Source organism: Neolamprologus brichardi, chromosome 23, assembly GCF_056152115.1.
Source record: "Neolamprologus brichardi isolate AB-2024 chromosome 23, ASM5615211v1, whole genome shotgun sequence".
NCBI classification, from domain to species: Eukaryota; Metazoa; Chordata; class Actinopteri; order Cichliformes; family Cichlidae; genus Neolamprologus; species Neolamprologus brichardi.
Genome location: NC_142125.1, coordinates 32,942,045 through 32,966,945, shown reverse-complemented (window position 1 = coordinate 32,966,945; position 24,901 = coordinate 32,942,045). Strand labels below are relative to the sequence as shown.

Sequence of the window (24,901 nt, the reverse complement as noted above, 5' to 3'; positions counted from 1 at the left end):
GGTGGGAACACGGGATACAGAACAAAAAAATGCAGTCTTTCTGAAACCCCGCAGAGATTTAATTAGAAAAAACCACACATGCTGGGAGCTTACAGAGGGGGAGGTGTTCCATGTTCATTACATCGTTCTCCAGAGAGGATGTACACTCAGAGCCTGAACACTGGTGTCAGAAGCACTTCCCTGTGCCATGAAAAATTCATGCGTGATAAGGTCTGTCTGGCTGGAATGTTGCAAATAGAAATAACTGTGAGCTCATTAAGTGCAGACAGTGACCGAGACGGTTACAGCAAAGGTCCCTTAAAAGAAACCAATCATTATATCTCCTCATTTTCTATCTTATGTGTGCTGTTGGACATGTTGGATGTTTATATTAAGCATGGCCAACACGTTAAATAAGAAGGTCAGTTTATATACACATTTACTCCTCTAAATGCTCCATTACACACTGTATTTTTCTACTCTTGGCTCTACGTGACATTAGTAATATCAAATACCAAAGCCCCATTCACCCACTGTTCAAACCAACTCTTTACATGTTAGAAGAAATTTGTCTCAAAGAGAGGAAAGTGAGCAAAAACGAAAAAGGTGGACATGAACTGGAAGGGTGGCACCAAGGCATATACATATACAATTATGCTCCTATTAGCTGTTTGCCAGACGACACCCCTGGGCAACAGAAATATGAAGTCATGTGTAAAACTAAAACATGTCACAGGTTATTTGGGAGCAGTTTAGAGTCGGGGGAGCTGTGAGTGCTGCACCTAGTGTTGACCAGGATTATGAAAACTGAGGTGGAAATGAGTAGATTGCTTTAATAAAAATCTTACTCTAGCGATCGTAGCTGATCGCATGTCTGTTAATCAACAGCGTACGATATAAATTGCCTTCAGTACCAGGATTATCAGCATTTGTATAGCTTTATGGATTTGTTTTATAACACTTAAATGTGTTGTTTTAACACATGAGCGAACTAAACAAGTTCTTTTATGTTGCATTGAGTCTTTGGCTCTGTAACAGTGATGAGTAGCAAACCTCTACTCATCAATAGTAAACTGGCTGTTTTTCATTTGGCTGTGTGTGACCTCTGAAAAGCACACAGTAGCAGGTGGCTCATCTGACCTCGAGGTCGAGCACGGCTGCACGTGAAACGGCGAGGGAGGTCCTGGGGAACAAAGACATGGATGTTAAAAAATTCTTTTGTTTTTATAAGAGCCAAGGTTGATTTTTGAGACCTGAAATAAGATGGCTAGACTTCCTTTGAGAGAGCTGTTTCTATAGCAACCCATAGCTGGAGGAGTAGAAATGCAGACCCAAGCAGCTGAGAGTGACCAAATGCCCCCCCTTAATCTTTTTCCATTCATTCACACATACACACACATTATACAATCGAGCTGTGTGTCGGTGGCTCCTGGCAGGTCAATGTTAAGAATGTAATGGCAATACAGTTTCACCAAGGAGCAATGAACAGGCAGTGATGATACCATTAATGCTCAGTAACTCAATATTAATTGTAACTGTAATAATAAAAGTAAAATTGATACATTTAGAAGATTTATAATATATTAAAGAGGAAGGATTCTTCTCTAGGTTTAATTAAAAACATCAATGAGTGATTATTACTTTTACCTTGACTTGCAGCAGCAGCGTGCTACATTAGTCGGTTTTCCTATTTCACAGCATTCAGCATGTAAGAGAGCATTTGATGAGACAGAAGGGAACATGGAGAAAGGTGAGAATGAGTGGGCTGTACAGGGAGGGAGAGCTGCAGGCCCTTGGCGGCAGATCAGAGGACATGGTGAAGAAAGACGAATCGCACCGCGCTGACAGGGAGAGCGACACAAACACACGGAGCTCACACAAGCAGCACAGTCAGAGCGCTCTAACCCTTGTAGGCTCATAAGCAGACAGCATTGTGATTCCCCTTCTATGATAATCCAGTTGAGTCGAACATTATATGAAGTTTGAGGGAAGAGATGGGCTGGGTTGGAAACATTTTTTATTGCGGTTATTAAATTGACTTCTCCTGTCACAGATGTTTTATTAAATTAGGCTCAAGACATTTCCAGAAGGTGGGAGCTGTTATTGCTTTTCTTTGTTGATCTGCACTGTTAAATATTCAGTTTGCCATTTGTAGTATTTTGCAACTGGAAAAGCAGGACATCCTGAAAAGAAACAATACTTAGCAGCTAAGTTCATGCATTTGGTGCTGAAATGTACAAAAATTCATAAAATTTTGGCACACATGATAAAATACTTTAACTAAGCCTGGGTCTGTATTTCGAAAAAACAAAAACTTAGAAATTACTTAGTTTTCTGATAAACGTTTTTTATACTTTTTATACAGTATATATAATTATATTTTCAAATACAGATATAACAGATATAATAGACAACAGTGTTACTATTCAAATACAAGTATACGATTCAGTTCATGCATGAATTAACTTTAGTACCCCTGCAATGAATGAAGGCTAGACTACAATTTATTTATTTTTTTGTGAACAGATTTTTCCAGCTCCGGCCTTCAGGCCCCAAGTGTGATACTTATCTACTTATATATTGCAAAGTAAAGACCCTACAATAATATAGAGAAAACCCCAACAATCAGATGACCCTCTACATTAGGCGACAGCGAGAAGGAAAGACGTCCTTTTAACAGGTAGAAACCTCCTACAGGACGAGGGATACGGGACAAGGAAGAATACCCATTTCAGCTGGACGTCCTCTGTTGGTAGTGTAGCAAAGAGGCTAATAAAACCAATAAAAGCCATGGGTGTGTACCTACAACGCTAGCAGAACTAACACACACGCACTGTGTATACAGTCTTATATTTGAGGAGCACACAGACAATTAGAACGCAGTCTTTAATAATTATTTAATAATGTTTGTCTACCCTAGATTGAAATTTGATTTTCAATCACTGAAATTGTGAAACGGTGGCAGTTGATAATTCAACCAGTGAGAAGAGTTGAACTGTCAGCTCTGTGATTTAAAGAGACAAGTGAAGCTGGCAGGGTCATTTGTCATTGTATGTCCTGGTTTTATAAAAGTAAAGAGGAAACACGCATTGAATATTGACACTCTCTGCTTCCACAAACATTTACAGGAGAGGTGTTTAATTTAGACAGCACAAGGACGGAGCAGGAGAACACACAGAAACCATAAATAAATCAGTCAATTGTAGTAGCTCCATTTGGCTATAAAGGAGAAATGTATTACCCAGCACCATATCCATACTGAATGTGAGTACCTTTCTTAGCCAGGAATTAGCTTAAATTCCTCCCAGTAGCACCTATTTTGTTCCCTGCACCCTTTTGTGCTTTAAATGTGTGGAAAAATGGTATTCCCCTGTGCTTTGAGCTACCATATACAAGCCTTTAATAGCACCCATTGAAGCATGTGACAGATACAGGTGTTTCTGTCACAGCAGGGCAAACAAGGATTTTATAGCCACGGTTTCTCTGTTTGCTTTTTTTATGATTATGATTATTAGTCCTCCTCTACAGGACTTGAAATTCAACTCTTTGTCACACACCAGTCCAGGCTGAAACACTTGGATGATTAACGCAGAGCCTATACACACAGCTGGGGTGGCAGTCATGTAGCACCTCCTCTACTGTCTCACAATCAAAAACATGCTCCGTGTGGTGGAACTACCAGATTCCTCCAGTAGATTAGAGACTGCTCTGCCTAATGGGGCATTGCAGGGTATTGAAGTGTAATGACCTTTCCTGACTGCACCCCAAGCATCTCTGGATGCAGATTTATCACCAGCATTCCTGTGGCTATTCCTTCAGCATCTGTCAAGCTAGCTATTGAATTTTCCAGATTGTCCATGAAGGTAGCAGCGCCAAATGAGCCAACACACTGGTGATCAAGCCTTCTGATAAGAGTATTCCAGTATTTATAGTGTGCTTTAATATTTGTCACAGCAATGGTTTAAAAGCATTTAAACGTTATGAAATCATCTCAAGAGAAGCAGTGTTTGTAAGCTTTGCACCTGCCGTTGTTGTTAACCACACATGCATCTACAATAGGAAACAACAGCAGGCTAATTTGAAATACTAATAAAAGCAGAGGGAGCAGCAACGGTGAGCTGTTAAATTAGTAACTCATCAGGGGTTTGGTATGTACACTATAAGCTAAAAGTACTCACTGGTCTGCTTTCACACTCATATGAACCTGAGTGACATCATATTCTTAATCTGTAGGGTTTAATATGATGTGGGCCCCACCCTTTGCAACTGTAAAAGCTTCAATTCTTCAGGGAAGTGTGTTTATAGGAATTCTTCCAGAAGCACATTTGTGAGGTCAGGAAATGACATTGACATTGGACTCTGTGCAGGACAGTCAAGTGCTTCCACACCAAACTCTCATCCATGTCTTTGTGGACCTTGCTTTTTGTACTAGTGCACAGTCATGTTGGAACAGGAAGCAGCCATACTCACAGAGCTGGCATGCTGAACCATTAGGAGTTCCTTTCAGTAGAACTAAGGCAGAGAGGTTGCGCAGGTCATCTGCTAATCGGAAGGTTGGTGGTTGAGTTCCTGGTTGCTCCCAGTCTGCATGCCAAATATCCTTTGGGAAGATATTAACCCCAAGTTCTACAAATGTTAGATAAAAAGCACTCACTTAGAAAAAGCATAGAAAAAAGTGCTTGTGTGAATGGTACCTGGTGACTAAAGTCATTGTGTCGGCCACTACATCTGCTTTACATATCTGTGTATGTGATGTTTTCTTTTGGGATGTGTGAAAGGGAATCATTGAGCCATCAGCAGATGTAGTACTGAGCTTGACTCTGTGTCCTCCCTGAAGTGACTCCATGGTTGATTTTTAAAACATACAGCGACAAAGATAAACCTCTCTGCAGCACCGTTGTACACATCACACTTAAACTGCAGCCTTTCTCCGAGGCTCAGTATATCACTGCGGTATGTGTGTTGAATGGGTCTGAGTGTTGTGGAGGGAAATGATTTTTCCCGTCTCTCTGAAGAATGGCTGAAGTGATTTTTTTTTTTTAACTTCATTTTATTCTTTGCTTTGATTGACAAGCTAGCAGTTTTGGGGCCCCCAGAGTCTCTCAGTTGGAAATAATTTCAGATTGGGGAGGGGGCCGATCTGAGGTGCGTTTGATGTTCGATGTTGAAGGCAGTTTGATGGTCATGTAAGTTGAAGCGCATGCATCTGTCTGCATTCTGATGAGGCTCAAGCTCCCCGCGCCTCTTCAGGTTACTGCTCGACTCAACAGTCTGCTCTCTTTTCTTTAACTTGAGGCCTGAGAACAAACTCAAGTTTAGGAGGACTATATACAGTGTACATGTATTTCAATGATTTTCTTTTTTAAACACGTCAGACCCCTGTATTGAGCTCAGTGTTTTACCAGTTGAAATAATCCTTCTGTTTATCCTATACCTGTCTGGAAAAAAAGCAATTTAACTTCTACCTTTAAGAAAACCTCTTCTGATTGGCTGCCTCGTTGTAAATAGGTTTGTAGAGATGTTGCGAGCCAAGAGTAGAAAAAACCCTCTAAAGCCTGAGCTTTTTGGCTTACAGAGATCACTTGTACTTACACTGGCCTTATTTTTTTTATCCATGTTTAATATAAGCCACTGTTCTAACTGTGCATGTGTATGAAAGGAAATAAATAAAAGCATAATAGATTCCCTTTAAACCAAAAATGTGTGTGGTTCTGCTGTTCTCCGATTCTGTGTTGCTCTCGCTGTCTGCTTCCATCCCTGGACACTCATCCCTCAGCCCGACAGAAAGCAGCAGCCTCCTCTCCTGTTTCCTCTTTGAGCCAAGGTTTACAAATTCCCTCTGATTTACAAGGTCATAAAACGCACCTCCTCCTCCTCCCCCTGCTTCAATCAGCCTCGCCAGCTCAGGCAGTTATTTTATAACTCCCCGAGCACGTGCTCCTGTACAAGGCCGCCACAATCGATGTGCTCCCTGGTTTCACGTTGCATATCACACGCGCTCTGAAACCTACACATATACGTACAGTACGGACGGGCGCCTATCACCCTGCTCGCCCAAATGCACGCAGGCTGTCAGAGGGGGAAGACTTTGAGCCTGTTAGTGCTCTAAAGTCGTAACTTCTTTGTAATTCACAGCGTGCTGACAGCTGAGATAGAATCATGAATAGAAGTTGACATAACGTCATTACAGGAAAGCAAAGCCAAGGAAATCCACGATAAATCAAAAAAAATGGTGATCCACTTTGCAGTCACGCTCCTCTAGCTCGTCGTTGTTTTTGTAATGTTCTTCATGCTCTAGAAGACATCTGGATAGTAAGTACAAAGCTGAGTGTGGCCTGAAGGGCCGCAGCAGTCGACTGTGTATTCATCCTCCGCATACAATCAGGGTTACTGGAGCAGTCCCCATTTATTAAAAAAAAGAAGCTCACATCCTGCTGCCTTCAGACTTCTTCCTTTTATTGTGTGTGGATTTTTTTTTAGTTGCATATTTGCAAATCACTCTTACAGATGACGCAACCTGTCGCACACTTATTTTACAGCACGTATACTCACCCATGCTTCCTGGAATGGCAAACAGGGAAGTAACCGCTGGGACATCACATATCAGTTTGGTGTTTTGAAGCTGAGCCTGATGAGCAAGATGTGACTGTGAAGACCAGGGACAGTGCGCGACTGTAGGCTGACAGCTTGGCGTTAACACTTTAATACTGTAGGCTTGCACTACAGGATTCTTCCTGGTTTTTAACTCTAATGGGGACCATCAGCTACAAAATTTAGACAAACTGAATTGATTATGCACTTATCAAGAACGTGAGAGCCATTGCGTCACCCCCTGCTGGCCGTTAGAAGCGATGCACGGTTAAGGCAGTTAGCTTTGGTTTCACAGTTCATACAGACAGTTAAACCATGATTTAGTCACGCAAGAGCTATCACTGTTGCACATTGACTTGCTGAACACACTGTGACACTTGGTGCATTTGAGGGTTTTTTGAGTTTTATTGTGTTTTACAGTCTTGCTGTTGTGTAAACGTTGCAAGAGTCGTTTTTTATTATAGGGTTTGTTGGTCATAAAAAAAGACGTGACTGCCAACCGACTGCAGTAATATTCAGAGTATTAGTTTATGAACATAACATCAAAAACTCTGATTTTGAAGTAATCCTAGCTCTTTTAGTCAGTCAGTGCACCATAAACTGATGTAAAAGTAAAAAATATGTTGCATATGTACATAATTAAAATATTGACGTGAATCACCATTAGACGTATTTCGGTTATTGCTTTAAATAAGGCAAACTTGTAAAATATCAGAGTTATAGACCAGCAGTTTATTTGCTCGTCTTTTTTTCCTTAGCGTCTTCTGAGCTCCTGCAGCATCGCGTTAGAGTTTCAATGCGATGTTCTGCTTTCTCTTCAGATACCAACCAGTAACCTTGATTAGGACCTTATAAGACCTCCTCACTCACTCCCTCTCACACTCACACAGGCACGCACACAAATCCTGGCTCAGCTCTCCTGAGTGAGGAGATTACAGGATAGTGATTTCACCTTCTAATTAGGACTTCATCTCTCTCACACACACACATACACACACACACACACACACACACACACACACACACAGGCTGCTTTAGTTACAGCAGGCTGGCTGGAGGCATCTGATAGCCAGGCCTCCAGGGACCCTGACGAGCGACTACCTGAAATTTAACCCCCAAAAGGAAGTACTGTGGGAGACACACACACAACAGCACGGAGCAGGAACAGATCCTGGAGGTAGAACAGATTCAAAGGCAGGCTCGTGTGTAGGATATCTGATTTATACTTTTAACAACAGTGAAGCCTTGCCTCTCTATGAGTGTTAAAGTGTGTGTGTGTGTGTGTGTGTGTGTGTGTGTGTGGCTTCACATCACGATGGAGAAGAGTGGCAGCTTTCATCTTACTGCCTCCCTGAAGGGTTCTACCTTAAGAGCGCTCAGCTGCACTGTACCTCGCTCCCACAGGGCTCAGTGCTTAGAAGGCACAGGATACAGTTAAAAACATATTTTGCACTTCAGTTCAGCATTTTATGTTCGAGTGTTGCTGGGTTATACAACAGTTATGTCCTTGTTTTTAAAAGTCAAACACCTGCTGCGGGTTTCTCTGTGGGAGAAACTTAAATATGATAGCCTAAATAAGGAATAATGTGCAGAACCAAAAGCAAGTCCAGAAAACTTTTGACTGGGAGTTTTTAAAAAGCCCATTTTTCTAATTCACATGTTTCCGTGTCTTCTGTTCATCATTAGCTAACACATGTCTTTTTGACGCCTTTTGCATATCTAAATCTGCAAACTACAATCTGATGTGACTTAGTGACAGTGGGGAGGAAGAGCTTCCTTTTTAACAGGAAGAGATCTTTAACGAGGCTTAGGGATGATCTACCACGACACCTTTGTGGGCTGCATGTCCCTCTACTTGACATTAGTTTGTAGAGAGGCATGCATCTGATGTCAGCTGGTAGACTTCTATTGCTCTGAATGAACTGAGAAAATTCAGTTCAGTTTTATTAATGTAGCACTGAATCACAGCAACAGTATTCTTTACACTGAAAGGGAAAGAGCCTTAGTAGTCCAGAGTGCCCTAACAATCAGACAACCCCCCACCCCCAAACAAGCACTTGGCTACACTGGGAAGGAAAAACTCCCTTTTAACACGAAGAGGCTCCGAAGGGAGGCAGAGATGACTAATAACTGATTAAATGTATAAATGTATAAACACAGAGAGTGAAAACCACTCTGAATGCTGTTTATTGTGAGGCGGCACTGCTTCCTGTCATACCCGTCCTCTCTTCAAACCTGTGTGAAATACCTCCAAACCGCAAACTCTTTATGCTGTCGGTTTGATTCAAAATAACAGGTGTGAAATGTCGCCAACCAAACAGTTAAACCTCGTTCCAGTGTGGAGAATCTGCAGTTCAGGCCAGCTTTAACATCTGCAAGTATGGCTGCAAGTTGCTTAACTAATTACCGAAAACGGAGCTGACATATCCTGAATTGCAGTGCCTAGTATTTGTCTCAAGTTAAAAACAAAAAATGGTCCTACATTTACCACAATGCAATTGGATAGCTGTAGCTGTCTTTAAAACTCCTTTCCCCCATTGTAAAATTGCTAAAAAGCAAAAAAAAAAAAAAAAAAAAAGTAACAACACTGGCAAAAACACAGGGAAACTGTGTTTGTCTGTTATCAGTAGACGCCCCTTTAAATTAGATTAGATTGTTTTTCTATCCATGTTTCACATTTGACCTGATAATCCGTTTGTCAGCATTCCTGTGCAGTAGAAACAGGCCAGGCACGACTTTAAGTGTAAAAGTAGCAGGATTACTTGGTTTTGGGTCTTCTTCTTTAGGAACATAACAGATCAGGTAGACTTTACTAACAACAGATACTGTGTGCACTGATGCTCCTTTTACAGTGCTATTTTTAGCTGAGCCCACCACTCAAGCCAGATGGTCTGTCGAGTAGCCTGAACAAAAGTTCACCAGGACACAAAATGAAATACGGATACTGATCCCCTCAAACAGAAATTGCTATTCGAAGCGCTTCATAGCAGGAGATTTTGTTTCTAGATTATACCAGTTTAACCTAAAAGGGTTGATGTTTGAATGCTGCTTTGAACCTAATTTAAATTGATCTGCTTCATTTCCTCCCCATTTGTTTTTTAGGACAAGAAGAAGTACCTGGACATCATTCACAGCTACATGGAGGTTCACGGCACAGTACACGGCACCAGCACCGTGCACCTCCCGGGCTACGTTAAGAACCACGGCATCCTTAGCGGCCGAGACCTTCAGTTCCTCCTGAGAGAAACGAAGGTGAGAGATCCTCACTTTAAATCGTCTAACATGGAAAAATGAGCCTTGAGGGAAATTAAAGTACATGGCTGCAGTTCTTACTAGGTGGCTGTAAAAGCCACAGATCAACTCCCACACTTTGCCACACTGACATTTTTTTAAATAATGAGGAAATTGTAGCGAGGCTTACCTGCAGTATATTGAAGAAACTCTGTATCTTTTTTAACTAACCTTGGACTTTTTGATGCGCCGTGACTACAAAATCACCTCTGAATGTTTTTCGTCTTGCTTTATATTTAGTCTGCTTGTCAAAAGAAATTGAAAAAAGAAATATTAAAGCCCATATCAGCGCTACAAAAATAAGTCTACAGGCAAGTTGGAGTAAATATGTGATTCTTCTGAGACTTATTGGAGGTTTGGGTGGAAAAAATGTCTTTATGTGAATGGAGGTCTTCTTCTGAAAGAGCCTTGAGCCAAGTGGCTGTGCTTTCTCTGAGCCTGGCCGTTCACAGAGGTACTTCCCCATTCAGGTCATGACTTGTCCCTTCCTCTCACTACTCAAACCACTCGCACTGACAAAGACAACTACATGGCAACACACACTGTAGCCAGTATGAATTGTGTTGTGCAGAGCAAGCTCTTCAGGGGCAGTGACGTATGAGAGGCAGGTTTCTAGGTTTTTACGAATGTATGCAAGGCTGCTAAACATACAACACTTTGTTTTACACCTATTAAAACAAACACTTGTAGGTAAAAATAATAAATAATTCCCAGAAGCTGCAGTCCCCTCTTCTTGCTAAAGCAGTTGCTTTATATCTATAATTAGCTGTCCGCTTTAGTTCTTTCAACTATAGTTATTGCAGCTTTGTGCAGGTTCATCTTTGATATACAATCTAAGTTTTAAACTAGACAGTTTTACCACCGGATTGATTTATCTTGGGACACATTCATTACACAAACATACCTGTTGCCCTAGAAGTCTGCTAAAGGTCAGGACACTGCTTCTCACTTGAGCCTAAACCCTGATAGTGTCCATAACTGCCACACAGAACAGAAATACAAGCAGAAGAAGCAGAAATCGATTTCCTGTGAGATCTGCCATGACCTGTCATGGTTTTGCTAAGTCTGCACGGTCATGAGGGGACGTGTTCTGAACGGTCTGTGGACCCACTTTGAAAACGTATCCAAAAAATTCCCACCGAGCTGCAAACTTCTAAAGAGCTACAGAATGAAAATGACAAGATCCTCAGATAGCTGAGAGCAACATCCGCTGTAGGTGCAAACTGGCACTAATTCAGCTAAGAATCTTTCTGGCTTCAGTCTTCATCCCTTTCAGGAAAAAAGGAGGTGAGGGGAGGCTTCGATTTTCTTTAGCCTCTGAAACTAGATACTTTCAGGCAAGGGAGGGACATCAGAGCGAGACAGCCACAGCTCACGATACAGTCAGTTATAGAAAAAGAATGGATATATAGCTAAACCTCTTTGTCCTTAGCAGAGCTGCAGAGTTGCTTTAGCCATAAACATTAGTGATTCTGTCCTGAGCACCTGAAACCAAGGATCCGGTGATGTTCGAGGCACCGAGGCACAGAAAGACAAAGATGCATTCTGCAGTGGAGCGGATCATTAAAGACTGAAGGCAAACAACGCTCCACCAACAGTGCAGTGAATTATGATTTGCTGGAGCGAGAGCTTTATTAGCAAAGTCTGGCAGGTAAACACACAACAGAACCGGGATATAATATAAACCTCCATATCTTCTCATTACATGCGTTCCTGGCTGGAAACCCATTGGGGAACGGCCAATTAAATCGCACAAAACCAGACATTTCTCCGGCATTCTTGTTTAAGAGTTTACAAGCAAAACAAGGGGCGTTGTAGGCACTCGTCCTTTCGTTGCTTAAACAACACGTTTACTGTTACCTGCGAGCAGACTGCCTCAGCTAATTGGCCTCGTGAGGTTTAGCTTTAAAAGTACTCCCGCGTTGAGGCGCTTTTGCGAATACGTTGCCTTGTGACATTTGAAGGAAGGGGGGAGGTTGTTCAAGCTCCAAATTCCCTGAAATAAACTGTGACGTGCTGCGCTCTATCAGTTGAATAGCGTGGATGATCAAACCGCTGACATGCAGCAAAGCGTTGCTGCGTCATGTTGCAGACTGGCAGAGTCAGAGGTTTTTGATGTTTCTCTCTCTGCCTTCTCACATCCGTCTCACAGGCCTGTCTAACTCAACCTGTTAGATTCTCTTGCTTCTGTTTTTCCACCTTCTGCACACACCGTGCTTTCAACAACCCTTTTATGCTACTGTATGCAGTGTGTGCCAAATAAGAAATGGTATTAGTATGGTAATGGTGTTTGTCTTGCCCCACCGTTAATGCCGCTGTAATCAGCATAAAGGGAAAACTCAAACATCCCATGGCAGGTGCTGGGATTAGAAATATCATGAACAAACAGCCTAATTAACTCGCTGGGTCATTACACTCAGAAGCCGCTGCGTTTTTAAGCCCTGCGTGGCAACGGCAGAAATCTGATGTTGTTCCAGCACGTTTTGCATGACGACTTTCACTCCAGATACCTCGTTAGCTTAAATTTACATGCTAGTCAAAGGTGCAGATAGCAGCTTCTTCTCCTTTGTATATGATCTTGATCTGGCGCTGAGTTCTGCAAGTTACTAAGAGATTGTGGAAGTTGTAGCACCACTTTATGTTTCTGTGAGTGTTCAGGTCTTTTGGCTAATAGCTGCTCACTGTTCCAGGGAAAGATAGTCGAAATAATCAGAAATGCAAAACACCTGCTGCTACTGTGGCTAAGAACTAAGGCGCTATTGTTGCATGAGATAATGTTGGAAAGTTCAGGTGATGTCTGACATTTAACAGACACCGTAATGTAAAGAAGAACACATTAAATATCATTTATAGAGCATTTTGGTTTCCACGGACAAATTTCACCTCTTGTATTTTTCTGATTTTGTTTTTTATGCAAATTAACCGATCTGACCAATCAGACCACCAACAATACTGAATATACAATGAATATACAGCGATATAAAGATGGTAAAATAAAACTTTTTCACCTCCGTCACACAACTAGACGCAGCTTCAAGTCTGAATTGATCACCTCGGATGTGATCCCTACCCTGCCAGCAAGAGTTCAAACTGCCCCACAGACGAATATCCTGAAATTCGTACGAAAGAGTACGAGACAGCATCAACTCCTGGATCAAACTATGAAAATCTCCCTACTGTTGCCGTCTCCTGAGGATCGGATTAGTGTTTAGAAGCATCAGGACCAGCTCACCATCGCTTGATGTTGACTCCAGTTTAATCATAGTGCATCATTTTTGGGTGGATTTTGGCAAAACTTTAGCAAAATCGCAACTGTTTCGATGTTATACGACAAATTTGCATCATATATCTTCAATGTGCTCAGTGCATAAAGGTGTTAGCTGAAAGCTCAGGCTGATCTAAAGTGTCCGTTAGTCTCCATTTCATCCACTATGTTTCTGTGTGATGTCAAAGAGAGCAGATACTTTAATTCCTGACTAAATTCCAAGAGTAGAACATTTATTTGGCTGGGAATGATCATAAGAATTTAACTTTTATTGTGTGAGCGCGTCACATTTATTAGTTAAAAAAAAAAAACCTCCCTCCGCCCTCAAACCACATCTGCAAGGTGATACATGATATTTTCATATCTATATAACTTCTTATATGCACAGTCTCACTTTCACTCACCCGTTCAAACTGATCATTTTGTCGAGGCTTGCAAAAAACCCTGAGGGCGTTTATGCTGCTTCTTCTGAAAGTGTTTAAAACAAACAAGCCCCCCCCCAAAAAAAAACTTTGATATTTAATAACTACAGGTAACTAGTACTACAGTAACATCTGTTCTTCCCTACAACATTTAAGTGCTTTCAGAGACGGCTACTGGTATTTAAAAAAAATGATTCTTGGCCCTCATTAATATTTTTAGTAAAATGCAGCTGACATATATAAAATCCAAGGTTTATTTATTTAAGGAAAATATGCATATGTATACCAATGAAATCCATTAAATTTGACCAGATTCTAGTTAAATTAAAAGTTTTCGAATGTACTTGCGTTTACAGAACATTTACATGTAGTCAGGTTGCTTAAAGGCAACGTTTCGAGGCTCCAGTGATTACACTACAGGATGTTCACACAACAAAAACACATTTTTCATTAACAGCATACACACACAAAAATACACAATTATTGTAAAAAAAAAAAAAAAAAAAGATAATGATAAAATGATAAAAATGATAAAATATTGATATTAAATGGATAAAATGTGATTGATTTCTGTTGATTTTTTTTTACAATAATTGTATATTTTGTACAGTTGCTGTTACTGACTCCCGCATTGCCCTCATGCACATTTGACTGTTAGCACTGATGCTACTTTTTTCCTTCAGATGTTCTGCAGGTAATCATTAGTTGCATCCCTCGACTTTAAAGCTGAGCGATGAGAGCAGAAATGAAATCTTCTCGTGTCGTAGGTGTGTGTCCTTTGCATGAGTAAGGCAGGATGTTTCCTCAGGGGTCCAAATCGATAGCAGCTTTCATGTGGAGAGCTGCATGATGTTGAAGTCAGCCTGTCCATGAGCACGGGACTCCAGAGCCGTTGCAAACTAATGATGAGATTGTGGGTCAGTGCCATAAACTTGTTTTTGTTTTTGTTTTTTAAATCCATTCACATCTAGCTACAATCAATTTGCAAGCGTTAGTCATAAACTCCCACCTGAGTTATTCAGTGTGTTTATCTCTGCTCTTCTCCCCCTCTGTGTCCTCTCCCTACAAGTACAAGCTGGCTGGTTTGCAGCTTTCGGGAGCCTTTGCATACATGCGATTAAAGAATGCACGTGCTTTGCTGCCACCTGTTGGCAGAAATATTTCAGTAACACCCACAGCTGAAAGAGCAGAATTCTCTCCACAGGTCTGATTATTCATGTGACTACAGGCATACCTCATGACACAGCGCTGCATTGTGCACTTAAAGAAAGCGTGTGTATGTAACACCGACTCAAACACACAGATAAGCCATTGTGTCAGCCAGCTGGCTCCACTCAATAAGCCACTCAGCTGGCACCCAGCCTCCCCTCTCAGTTCCTCGATTGCTGTCTCACTACTCATGCAGGCGAGCTCCACAAATATTTGCTTTCTTTCCACTCAGGAGAAGAAAAATTGCTTCTAGAACCCTCCACCCGTTTTCACTGTTTACTGAAATAAATGTTTGGGATTCTGGCTGAGCACAAACAGTGGAGACACTATACCGTAGCATAAACACCCAGAAACTTCCAGAGTCCCGGTCGGCCGTCAGGTTTTGAGGAATGTCACAGTTTTACTTTCAGTGCTGAGAAGCCACTCGTTCCTTGTACAGAGCCTTCTTTTTTTTGTTTAATATAGAAAACTACATGTTTACTACATGGTGGTGGAAAATTGTGAGACGGCCCCCTTTGAGCAAGCACATGGCGACAGCAGGAAGGAAAACCACTTTTTTAACAGAAAGAAACCTCCAGCAGAACCAGGCTTAGAGGTTTGAGTAGAAAAATTACGTATTTCTGTGTTAGGCTAATGGCTAATGTGGTGCCAAACAATTCAATTTCAATTCAATTCAATTCAATTTTATTTATATAGCGCCAAATCACAACAAATGTCGCCTCAAGGCGCTTCATAGATACAGAGAAAAGCCCAACAATCATATGACCCCCTATGAGCAAGCACTTTGGCGACAGTGGGAAGGAAAAACTCCCTTTTAACAGGAAGAAACCTCCGGCAGAACCAGGCTCAGGGAGGGGCGGCCATCTGCTGCGACCGGTTGGGGTGAGAGAAGGAAGACAGGATAAAGACATGCTGTGGAAGAGAGACAGAGATTAATAACAGATATGATTCAATACAGAGAGGTCTGTTAATACATAGTGAGTGAGAAAGGTGACTGGAAAGGAAAAACTCAATGCATCATGGGAATCCCCCGGCAGCCTACATCTATTGCAGCATAACTAAGGGAGGATTCAGGGTCACCTGGTCCAGCCCTAACTATATGCTTTAGCAAAAAGGAAAGTTTTAAGCCTAATCTTAAAAAAGCAAGCCGAAGAAACACCTAAAAGACATAAACGTTGGTTTAAATGAGTCATTTCAGAGCTGAAAGGCGGTTCTACGGTGTCTTTGCCAGTTTCCATGATCGTTTACTATCTGATTTGATTGCTGAGCTATTATGTACTTCCACGCCTAAGATATCAAACTCCTTCAGCCCCGTGGGAGGAGTAAACGTAAAAGTGATGTCTTCATATTATCGCGCTTGTTTTCCCTCCCTTGTTTCATGGTGAAAATGTGCTGCCTCCGTCACAATTTGTGCTGATAACAGGGGAGATTTGTTTCTACAAGGCGCTATTGGCGACTCCTCAACACAGCCAGTAAACTTCGGCGCCCCTCTGCCTCCTCCCACCGGCACCATTAGTTGTGCTTATTTCAGGACCTGCACACTGCTGTTCACTCATGCCTCCTCCTTACTGACTTGTGTTTGTTAATATCCAGCCTATGGAGCCTGACAGCCGTGTGTGTTCTCTCCTCTGCAGCTGTTTGTGGGTCTTTCCTTCCCCTACGAGGGTCCCGCCCCCCTGGAGGCCATTGCCAACGGCTGTGCCTTCCTCAACCCCAAGTTCAACCCTTCGAAGAGCAGCAAGAACACAGACTTCTTCAAGGGCAAACCCACCCTGAGAGAGGTGAGAGGAGTGCGGGATTTCTCCCCCGCAGCTCGACCCATAACTTTCAAATAGTTTGATTTTCCTAACCCCCCGCCCCCGCCCCCCACCCCTCTCATTTCTGCTTTGCTGCCTGCAGCTGACCTCTCAGCACCCATACGCCGAGGTGTACATCGGTCGGCCCCACGTGTGGACGGTGGATATCGAGAACTCTGCCGAAGTAGAGAGGGCCATCCGCTCCATCCTCAGCCAAAAGGTAACCGCGGGCGACTGAAAGACGCTGAAATTTGGTGCAATTTCACAAATGTTATTGCATATTTGTTTCTACAACAAGGGCAGAAGCCCCTTAGGTGCTGTACAGACACACAAGCTTTCGACCCTACTGCTGCATAGCTGCAAACATCTTTTAACTAAATTCGCTGCACATTCAGCAAGCTTTAACTGACAGACTTTAATACCTTAAATGAACTTAAATACAAACACAACAAGTCATCTTCAAATTCCCTTTTATGCCCCTTTCATCCTTACTGGGTTTCAGCACTTTTCACCTTCATTTCTTGCCAGTCTGGCTCCTGGGTGTTCAGTCAGTAATTGCAGTGAGTCTCTCATCATGAGCTGACAGATCTGACGCGCCTTCTTCTCAACCTGCTTCCTTCTTTATGTTTTCTTTCAATTACTCTTTTTTTTTACCCCCCTTATCAAGTTAAATGTCAGACCTTTTCTCTCTTTTTTTTCTCCATCCGAGCCGCTGTCTGAATCTCAGAGGACACAACATTCACCTGATCTGTATTGCAGCGCAGGCACTTCCCAAAGGTGTGCTTTTTCCAGCTTCATCCTCTGACACTATTCTTTCAATTTCTTCACTTGTGAAATTCTTGTGCTTTTTTTTAAGCTGCCAGGCTTCTCTCTTAAGCATCACCACTTTTTCCACAATACACCTCCAGGGAAATTTCCATACATAGTGAATGTTCTAAATGGTGGTGGTTCTAATATATAGCACCAAACCACAACAACAGTTGCTTCAAGGTGCTTTGCATTGCAAGGTAAGGACCATATTGTAATACAAGAAAATTTAGAAAACCCCAACAATCATATGACCCACTATGAGTAAGCGCTTTGGCGACAGTGGGAAGGAAAAACTCCCTTTTAACAGGAAGAAACCTCCAGCAGAACCATGCTCAGGGAGGGGCGGGGCCATCTGCTGCGACCGGTTGGGGGTTAATGAATAAAAAGCCACTCAGAGAACAGATCGAAAAGTAAAAGTCAGGACGTGGCTACAAAAAGATTTCCAACTGCTGGGATGATTTGTCCAATCGAGGTTCTTTGGCCTGATGAGACAGAATTTGAGCTTGTTGTCCATTAGACTAGATGCTGTAGCATCTAATCTAATGGACATCCCCACAAATACACCATCTCCACTGTGAAGCATGGTGTAGGCAGCATCATGCTCTGGGGTGCTTCTCAGCAGCGAGCCCTGGAAGGCTTGTAAAGGCAGAGAAGGACATGAATGCAGACAAATATGCACCAAAGCAGAGAAATGATCCACAGACAACAAGGTGAATGTTCTGGATTGGCCCAGATCTCAGTCTGATCGAGAACGTGTGGCTGGACTTGAAAAGAGTGTGAGTGGGCTTTTTTTATTAACGTTATTGCCTCCATTCCCTTTGCTGTAGTATTTGGTGTGAAGAGGGAATGAATTTGTTTACTGAATAAAAATGTGGACAGCTGCTTTCATAGATTTCATATATGATGAGCTGCAGTGAATGAATCTGAAAAATTCAAATCTTCTTCTTCTAAGTTAAAAAGCAAGTGTGCCTCACATGTCTTAACATGGAGCAAAACAGTGATTGTGTAAATGGCGTCCTGGCTGACCGGAGTCGTTAAGGAAAACCTCGTCGGAGCCGCAGGAGGATTGATGGAGATATCGTGTTCCGCCTCCTGGTCCGGGCCCATGCATATATAAAACCGGACTCAGGACCTCGTTGTGTTGTTGTACTCTGCCGAGCTGGTCAGAACAATGCCTGTGTTCACTGGACGAGCCCACAGAGCCTCATATGCTCCGTGATCCGTGGCGAGACGCAGCCTACCAGGCTCCGGCTCTCCTCCTGCTCCCTCCCTCCCTCCCCCTCTCCTCATCCTTGCTTCCTCCCAGCAGCCAAAGGCTCAGAGGGAGCACGGAGCGACTCAGCTCAGCAACAAAGGCTGCAGTTGTTGGTCGTCCCCCGTTTGAAGTTTCCATCAGCAAATCGGAGAGTGTGCAGAGGCGGACAGCGGCGCAAAGATCAGACAGCAAGCTAACGCTTCACTGGGAGGAGCTCTCTGAGCGTCATCATATAGAAACACTGTCGAGCACAAGAGTTTACAAGCTCCCTCGCCCTGCACGTGTTTTAACAGTCTGTGTTTTGTGTTATTCAGATTGAGCCCTACCTGCCCTATGAGTTCACCTGCGAGGGGATGCTACAGAGAGTGAACGCCTTCATCGAGAACCAGGTACTGCCTCTGCAGAGCGCCTCTCCATCTTTTCCACGTGCACACAAGTCAGAATGAAACCATGTCGGGGCTTTAATTCATGCCACCCTCAGCTGTGGTTGGCGTCCCCAGGGCCATATAGATTTTAAAACCATCAAGTTCAGCTGCTGCTGATTAAAATTCAAAGATTAAAGCCTGTCGAAATAACTCAACATAAGCATTTACAGCAAGTAGACATCAAAGCAAAATGAAATATGAGAGGAAGCAGAAGCTATAAGAGCGATCAAAACATCCCATGAAATGAACAAAATCTACAATAAAGATGAATTTAATGAAATTTGACAGGTACGCCAACACCTTTCTGTCATCTCCCTGATCATTTCCTGTTATCTTCAAATTAAAGGTATAACATGCCAACAAAATGCCTTTATTCAGATTAATTTTGCTCTTATTTTCTGTCATATTGTGTTACAGTGTTGGAAGATCATATTAAAGACAGACATGTTTTTTAAATAATGAGGTCGGCACGTGTACAAAGAATACTACACATTTCTGTCAGCTTTTAAGCTCTTGGATCTCTGTAATCTCCGAGCACAGAAGCCCCGCCCACCTCCTATTTAAACCTTCTGCTTGCATGTGGCAACCAATCATATGAAAGTTAGTTTAAAGAGCGGCAGAGCTAACTTATTTTTACTTTCTTTACATAAAGCATACAGGTATTACAGAGTTACGAGGGTTTTTTTCCTTTTCTTTTTTCCTCCTTTTTGCACTCCTGTTGTTTAACATCATGTTGTGTCCTCAGGACTTCTGTCACGGTCAGGTCATGTGGCCTCCCCTCAGCGCCCTGCAAGTGAAGCTGGCAGAGCCCGGGCACTCCTGCAAGCAGGTCTGTCAGGAGGAGCAGCTCATCTGTGAGCCCTCCTTCTTCCAGCACCTTAACAAGGACAAAGACCTGGCCAGGTGGGACACATACTTTGTCTCAATATTAGTGGCCACCAGGTGGCAGCACGACACAGGCTTGAGCTCATGTGAGCAGTTTATCATTCTCTGACGAGCTGCTGAAACCTGCAGTTATAGTTATGACCACTAGTGGGCTGAGTTTAGTTACAGAAGAAAAATGGATTATCAAGCCTGCAGCTCAAAGACATCAGTGTGTGCATGTGTTTTCTCCTCTTGTCTCTCCTTCACATTAAAAAAAAGTGTTGAAAAATAAAATCTAAAGCGGTCCATCTCTCCGTCAGGTTTGGCATGGACTGTCAAACGGTGGAGTCGAGCGCCGACACCGTTGTGCCAGCATACAGTGAGACTCGCCATCACTGCATCTTCCAGTCGGACCTGCTGCTGTTCAGCTGCGCCGGCGCCCACTCGACACTGCAGCGCATCTGTCCCTGCCGTGACTACATGAAGGGCCAGGTGGCGCTGTGCAAAGACTGCCTATAGCAGCAGCACCCAGGCTGACAGAGGGTCAGGAATCAGATGGGATTGCGGTGATCGGGGAGGGGGCGGTGGTGGGCGGATGTACAGCAGCTTCAAGAAGTGTGGTTGAGGGAGACGCACATTCCCGAGCAGTCATGCAGCTATCAAACACACAAACCAGACTCCTTTGTGACAACAACAGAACATAAAGAACAATCACAGGACTGAGCTCGCTCTTCATATTTATTGTTTTCCTCCGGTAGCTGGAGGAGGAGCTCTCCTGCAGCTGACCGGAGCATCTGCCAACTCTCACCTTCATCAGCGGGTGGCGCTATGAGGCCTGGAAGTGGCGTGGATTTACTTGAATCAACAAAGGGAGTCGTACGAAGTCGCAGCAGATGAGGTGGACTGCACATATCGGTGACCCTCCACCCCTCCACTCCACCCCTCCGTCCATCTCACCCCTGCTCTAATCTGAAACTGTTATTTTTAGGTAGGTTTGCACTGGACCGGCATCGCTGAAGGCCCACATCCCCCAGCATACACACACACACACACATAGAAACACACACAAACACAGTGGGCTGTAATCAGATTTACACTGTAACCAACCCATTCGTCTCTTCTGAACAAAAAAAACTAGATCGGACAAGTAAAAGTAGAAATCTAGATTTTTATCCTGGCAGTTTCGATCGTTTCCTGACGCATCGTCACCAGACTCCGTGATCTTCATCCTCACCCCACTCCCAACCTTAAAAGAGAGGAAACTCAAGACTGTCGTGTTCAGTTTTCATACATTTAAGTTGCACACGTGTTTTAAAACGTTGTAAAGATGAGGGACTGTGAGTCTGTGTGTTTCTGCAAAAGGCCAGTAGAGAATTGTAATTTTTTTTTGTTTGTCTGCCTGTTTTAAGCACACCATCCGGCACTAGGCACGCACCAAAATGACATCGCTCGTTCTCTGTGTCGTGACGTCGAGTCGTAGACGATAGCCGTCATCAGTAGCAGCGGTAACACCTTGCAACAAAAGGCTGGGAAGCCTTACTGTCAACACGTTGTTCTGAAGACTCAGAGAAACACAAAATCCTTACTTACAGAGATGTTCGTCCATGTCTTTGCGTAGTAAACTGTTTTTAAAAAAAGACTAAGAAAAAAAAAAGACAAAACACAGATTCACACTCGTCTCCCATCTTCCACACGACCGCTGTAAATCCTTTGCAGCATACTGTACGCACCACAGACATGTCAACAAAGAGCTCCGCGGCGGGCGCTACGCCTTGCATCTCCTCCTTTTCTTTGGATAATCATTAGGTTCTTAATTTGCCTGTTTATTTGCTAAAAAAAAAAAAAAAAAGATAAATAAGGAAAAAAAGATGAGATTTGTATTTCTTGTGGTGAATGGAAAAAATGCACTAAGTTAATCAGAGGTTTAACATGATATTAGTAACACTGTATATTGTTCATATGAGTTTTAAAGGTTTTCTTTTGTATTTATTTTGTATACAGATCTTTATCGCTGTGTTCGGCTGGAAATCTTTTTCTTTTTTTATTTATAGGATGGGTGTCTTTTCTTTTGTTTCCCTTTTTATTGACTTTTATTTATGGAGGGTAATTTAAATGTAATTAAAAAAAGCATATTTGTCTCTAGGTGTATGAATAAAGAGAAGGAGACTTTGTCTTCTGCTGTCCTGCTTTCAGCTGTGATATGAGACCAAAAAAAAGCAACAAAAATAAAATATTGGAGCATTTTTATTTTGCACCAGAATTTGGTCTCAAATGGATTTATGTACCTAAGCCAGGCCTGTGTCTGCCTGGCTGCTTTGTGATCATTCTAGATAGTATAGTATAGAAAATATCTTATCAAATGTTTGATTATTTATTCCTTAAAGAGCTTAAATGACACAAAGATTGGTTTAAAGTCAAACTTTCCAGTCTAAACGTAACTCTCATCGCGCTCTCTGTAAGGCAGACAGTAGTGGACAAACATGCTTGTTTTGTGGGGAAATGAGCCTCGTACACTTTGTGCTTTGCTTTCATTTCACTGTTGTTTCTGTTTGCACACGTTTCAGTTCAGCCGGAATGGCGCCTTTTTCTTCTTCTTTTTTCTTACCCTGTTAAGCAGGTCACCGATCTGCCGCCAAGTTAAGTGTTTCAAAAAACATGACGTGCCTTTTTGTGGTTTAACTTCAGTTCTGCTTTTGTTTGACGACTGTTGGTGAGCTGTTTGTGGCAGGGTGACGTTACTCTGTTATACATGTTTACTTCTGCAACATCAGAGTCAGGTTGGGTTTTTTTGTTTGTTTTCTGATTTAAATTCATTTTAAGAAATTTAAATTGGCTGTCCACATCTTAAGATTGTTTTGATGAAGATATTTGGGAAAGTGATAAAACTGATAGGCTCTTTGTTTTTCAGAACTAAAGTCAAAAAGAAAGAAAGCAGTGTCAGCTCATCATGTTTACCAGTCAAGCTAGGCAGTGGATTCACATGTGTGATAGTAATGCGATTAACCAGTTGAGTAGTCAGTAATAAGAGGAATCAGATGATCACAGCACATGTAGAATAAATGGGTTGTCTGATTTTGAATGCCTTAAACTGATTACTCATAGTTGTCTGGTCCTTTCTAAACGTGACCTGCAGCACATGTGACGGATACACAAGTGGCTTCAAGCTTGAAGAAAGAAAAAAAGAGTGTTTTTTAAACTTTGACGAAAAGCATCTGGTGGTGCTTCAAAACAAATCCCATAAAAAAACCAAAACCAACAGTGCATTAGTGCAAATCGCTAGTTTCCGCATTGGTTCCTGTTAAAAATGTAAAACTGGAGTCCAGTAATCAGTTTCAGGGGCATGCATTTAAAAGGACGCATACCTACAGTTTGATCAGTGACTTGTGAAACATCACAGTATGTGCTGTTCTACAATAAATAATGAAGCAATAATCAGCTGCTTCTCCAGTGACTCTGTCATCAAGCAGACGACTCAGTTTGTGTCAAACTGCAGCTGGTACTTCTATACTTCTACTTGAAATGAAAGTCCAAGAGGAGTTAGAGTCCATCTGACTGAGTCAAGAAGCAGCTGACCATTATCGAGCCTGCTAGTAGGACAGACGAGCCAGGAGCCGTTTGTCATGCTTGCCCATGGGGTGCCGTGCTTGCCCATGGGGGGGCCGTGCTTGCCCATGGTAAGTTGTTGGTGTTCTCTCTGTGTTGTAGCACCTTGAGGTCACTGTTGTTGTGATTTGGTTATATAACTGAAACTGAATTGAAGTAACTGAGAATAAAGGAAAAGGGATTGTCAGCTAATAATCTGATCAATCTGGATGGTGACATTTTGGGGGGTTTTAGAATTCAAAAGAAAATCAGGGCTGTAAGTGAAGCCTTGTATTTGGGTAGCACTGAATATGTCAATGTTTAGACCAGTGTGATCACACACATCGTTTAAATCAACCGTGCACCTGTGGTTCTTCATCTTTAATGCACATTTAAACGGCGTCAAAATAGTCCCACTAGTATCTCCAGGACCACATTTCACACTTGATGACAAGTGCACACAAGTACTGAGTGACTCACAGGATGATTACTGGACTGTAGCGCTTAGCAGCCATTCTTAAAACATGAGGACAGAGTAGCAGGTGGGACTGAGTCAAACTAAACGCCATGTGCTGGAGCAATCTGTTCATTGATGGTTTTGGTCTTTTTATGGAACTTGGTCATGATTTATTTTTTTATTTTTTTAAAGGTAGAATATCACCAGCGTTTAAAGCTCGTACATATCCAAGGTGGGAATGCTTGAGTTCGTGCTAAACCAACAGTGATACCCAGCATGATTCCTTTTTCAGCGAATAGGCAAATATTTTGAACCCTTCACAGTCGCTTCTTAATAACCATGACTCTGAGGCCTGCTTAAGTGATCAGCTAAACCCCTTCTGCTGCAGCCAGAGCCTTATTTCTTTTCTGTTAGCTGGGCTTGTTCAGAGCACATCTTTGATCAGATCATAGGCTGTTTGGTTTCTGGAGGAATCTGCTCAGAGCGCCATGGCTTCAGCAAAGTTTGGACAGAATAAATCAGCGTATCTCATCTGTTTTGACCTCAGCATTGAATGTCTCCATTGTATTAACTCTGCTACACACACCAACATGGATGAAGATTTGTTTTGCTTTCAGTTAAAAGTCAAAAACCCCAGAACAGCAGTGGAAAGTGGGTAACGCAATGGTTTTGTTTTCACTGTTCTTGACGAGTAAGAGGGATACAACTTTATTTTTAAATAAACCTTTTTTCTGTGACAAATGGCTCAGACTCTGGTTTTACATTACAGCTATACAGATTATTTACACGAGCAAAGAAGAGTACAGTCAGCAGGCTGAGGAGCGCCTTAAACTCTGTGTCACGGAGTTTAAGAAAACCGAGCTGATATGGAGTTAAATGTGTCTCTCGGTGTTTACAACATGTCCAAGACAGGAAATTAGTGATTACAAGCTGTTTGTATTTTTGTTGTGATCTT

At 42.4% G+C, this 24,901-nt stretch overlaps 1 protein-coding gene across 2 annotated transcripts in view; it reads left to right on the top strand.

Annotated features, from left to right (window-relative positions):
* mgat5 (alpha-1,6-mannosylglycoprotein 6-beta-N-acetylglucosaminyltransferase) overlaps window positions 1-24,699 on the top strand; it is a 109,363-nt gene extending 84,664 nt beyond the window's left edge. For both annotated transcript variants that reach the window (XM_035909876.2, XM_006795709.3), the window contains exons 12-17: window positions 9,673-9,822; window positions 16,392-16,538; window positions 16,657-16,773; window positions 18,933-19,007; window positions 19,789-19,946; window positions 20,228-24,699. In XM_035909876.2, coding sequence (XP_035765769.1) covers window positions 9,673-9,822; window positions 16,392-16,538; window positions 16,657-16,773; window positions 18,933-19,007; window positions 19,789-19,946; window positions 20,228-20,426 — 846 coding nt within the window. In that variant the 3' untranslated portion in view covers window positions 20,427-24,699. The remainder of the gene's footprint in view (window positions 1-9,672; window positions 9,823-16,391; window positions 16,539-16,656; window positions 16,774-18,932; window positions 19,008-19,788; window positions 19,947-20,227) is intronic.
* The last annotated feature ends 202 nt before the right edge of the window (window positions 24,700-24,901 follow it).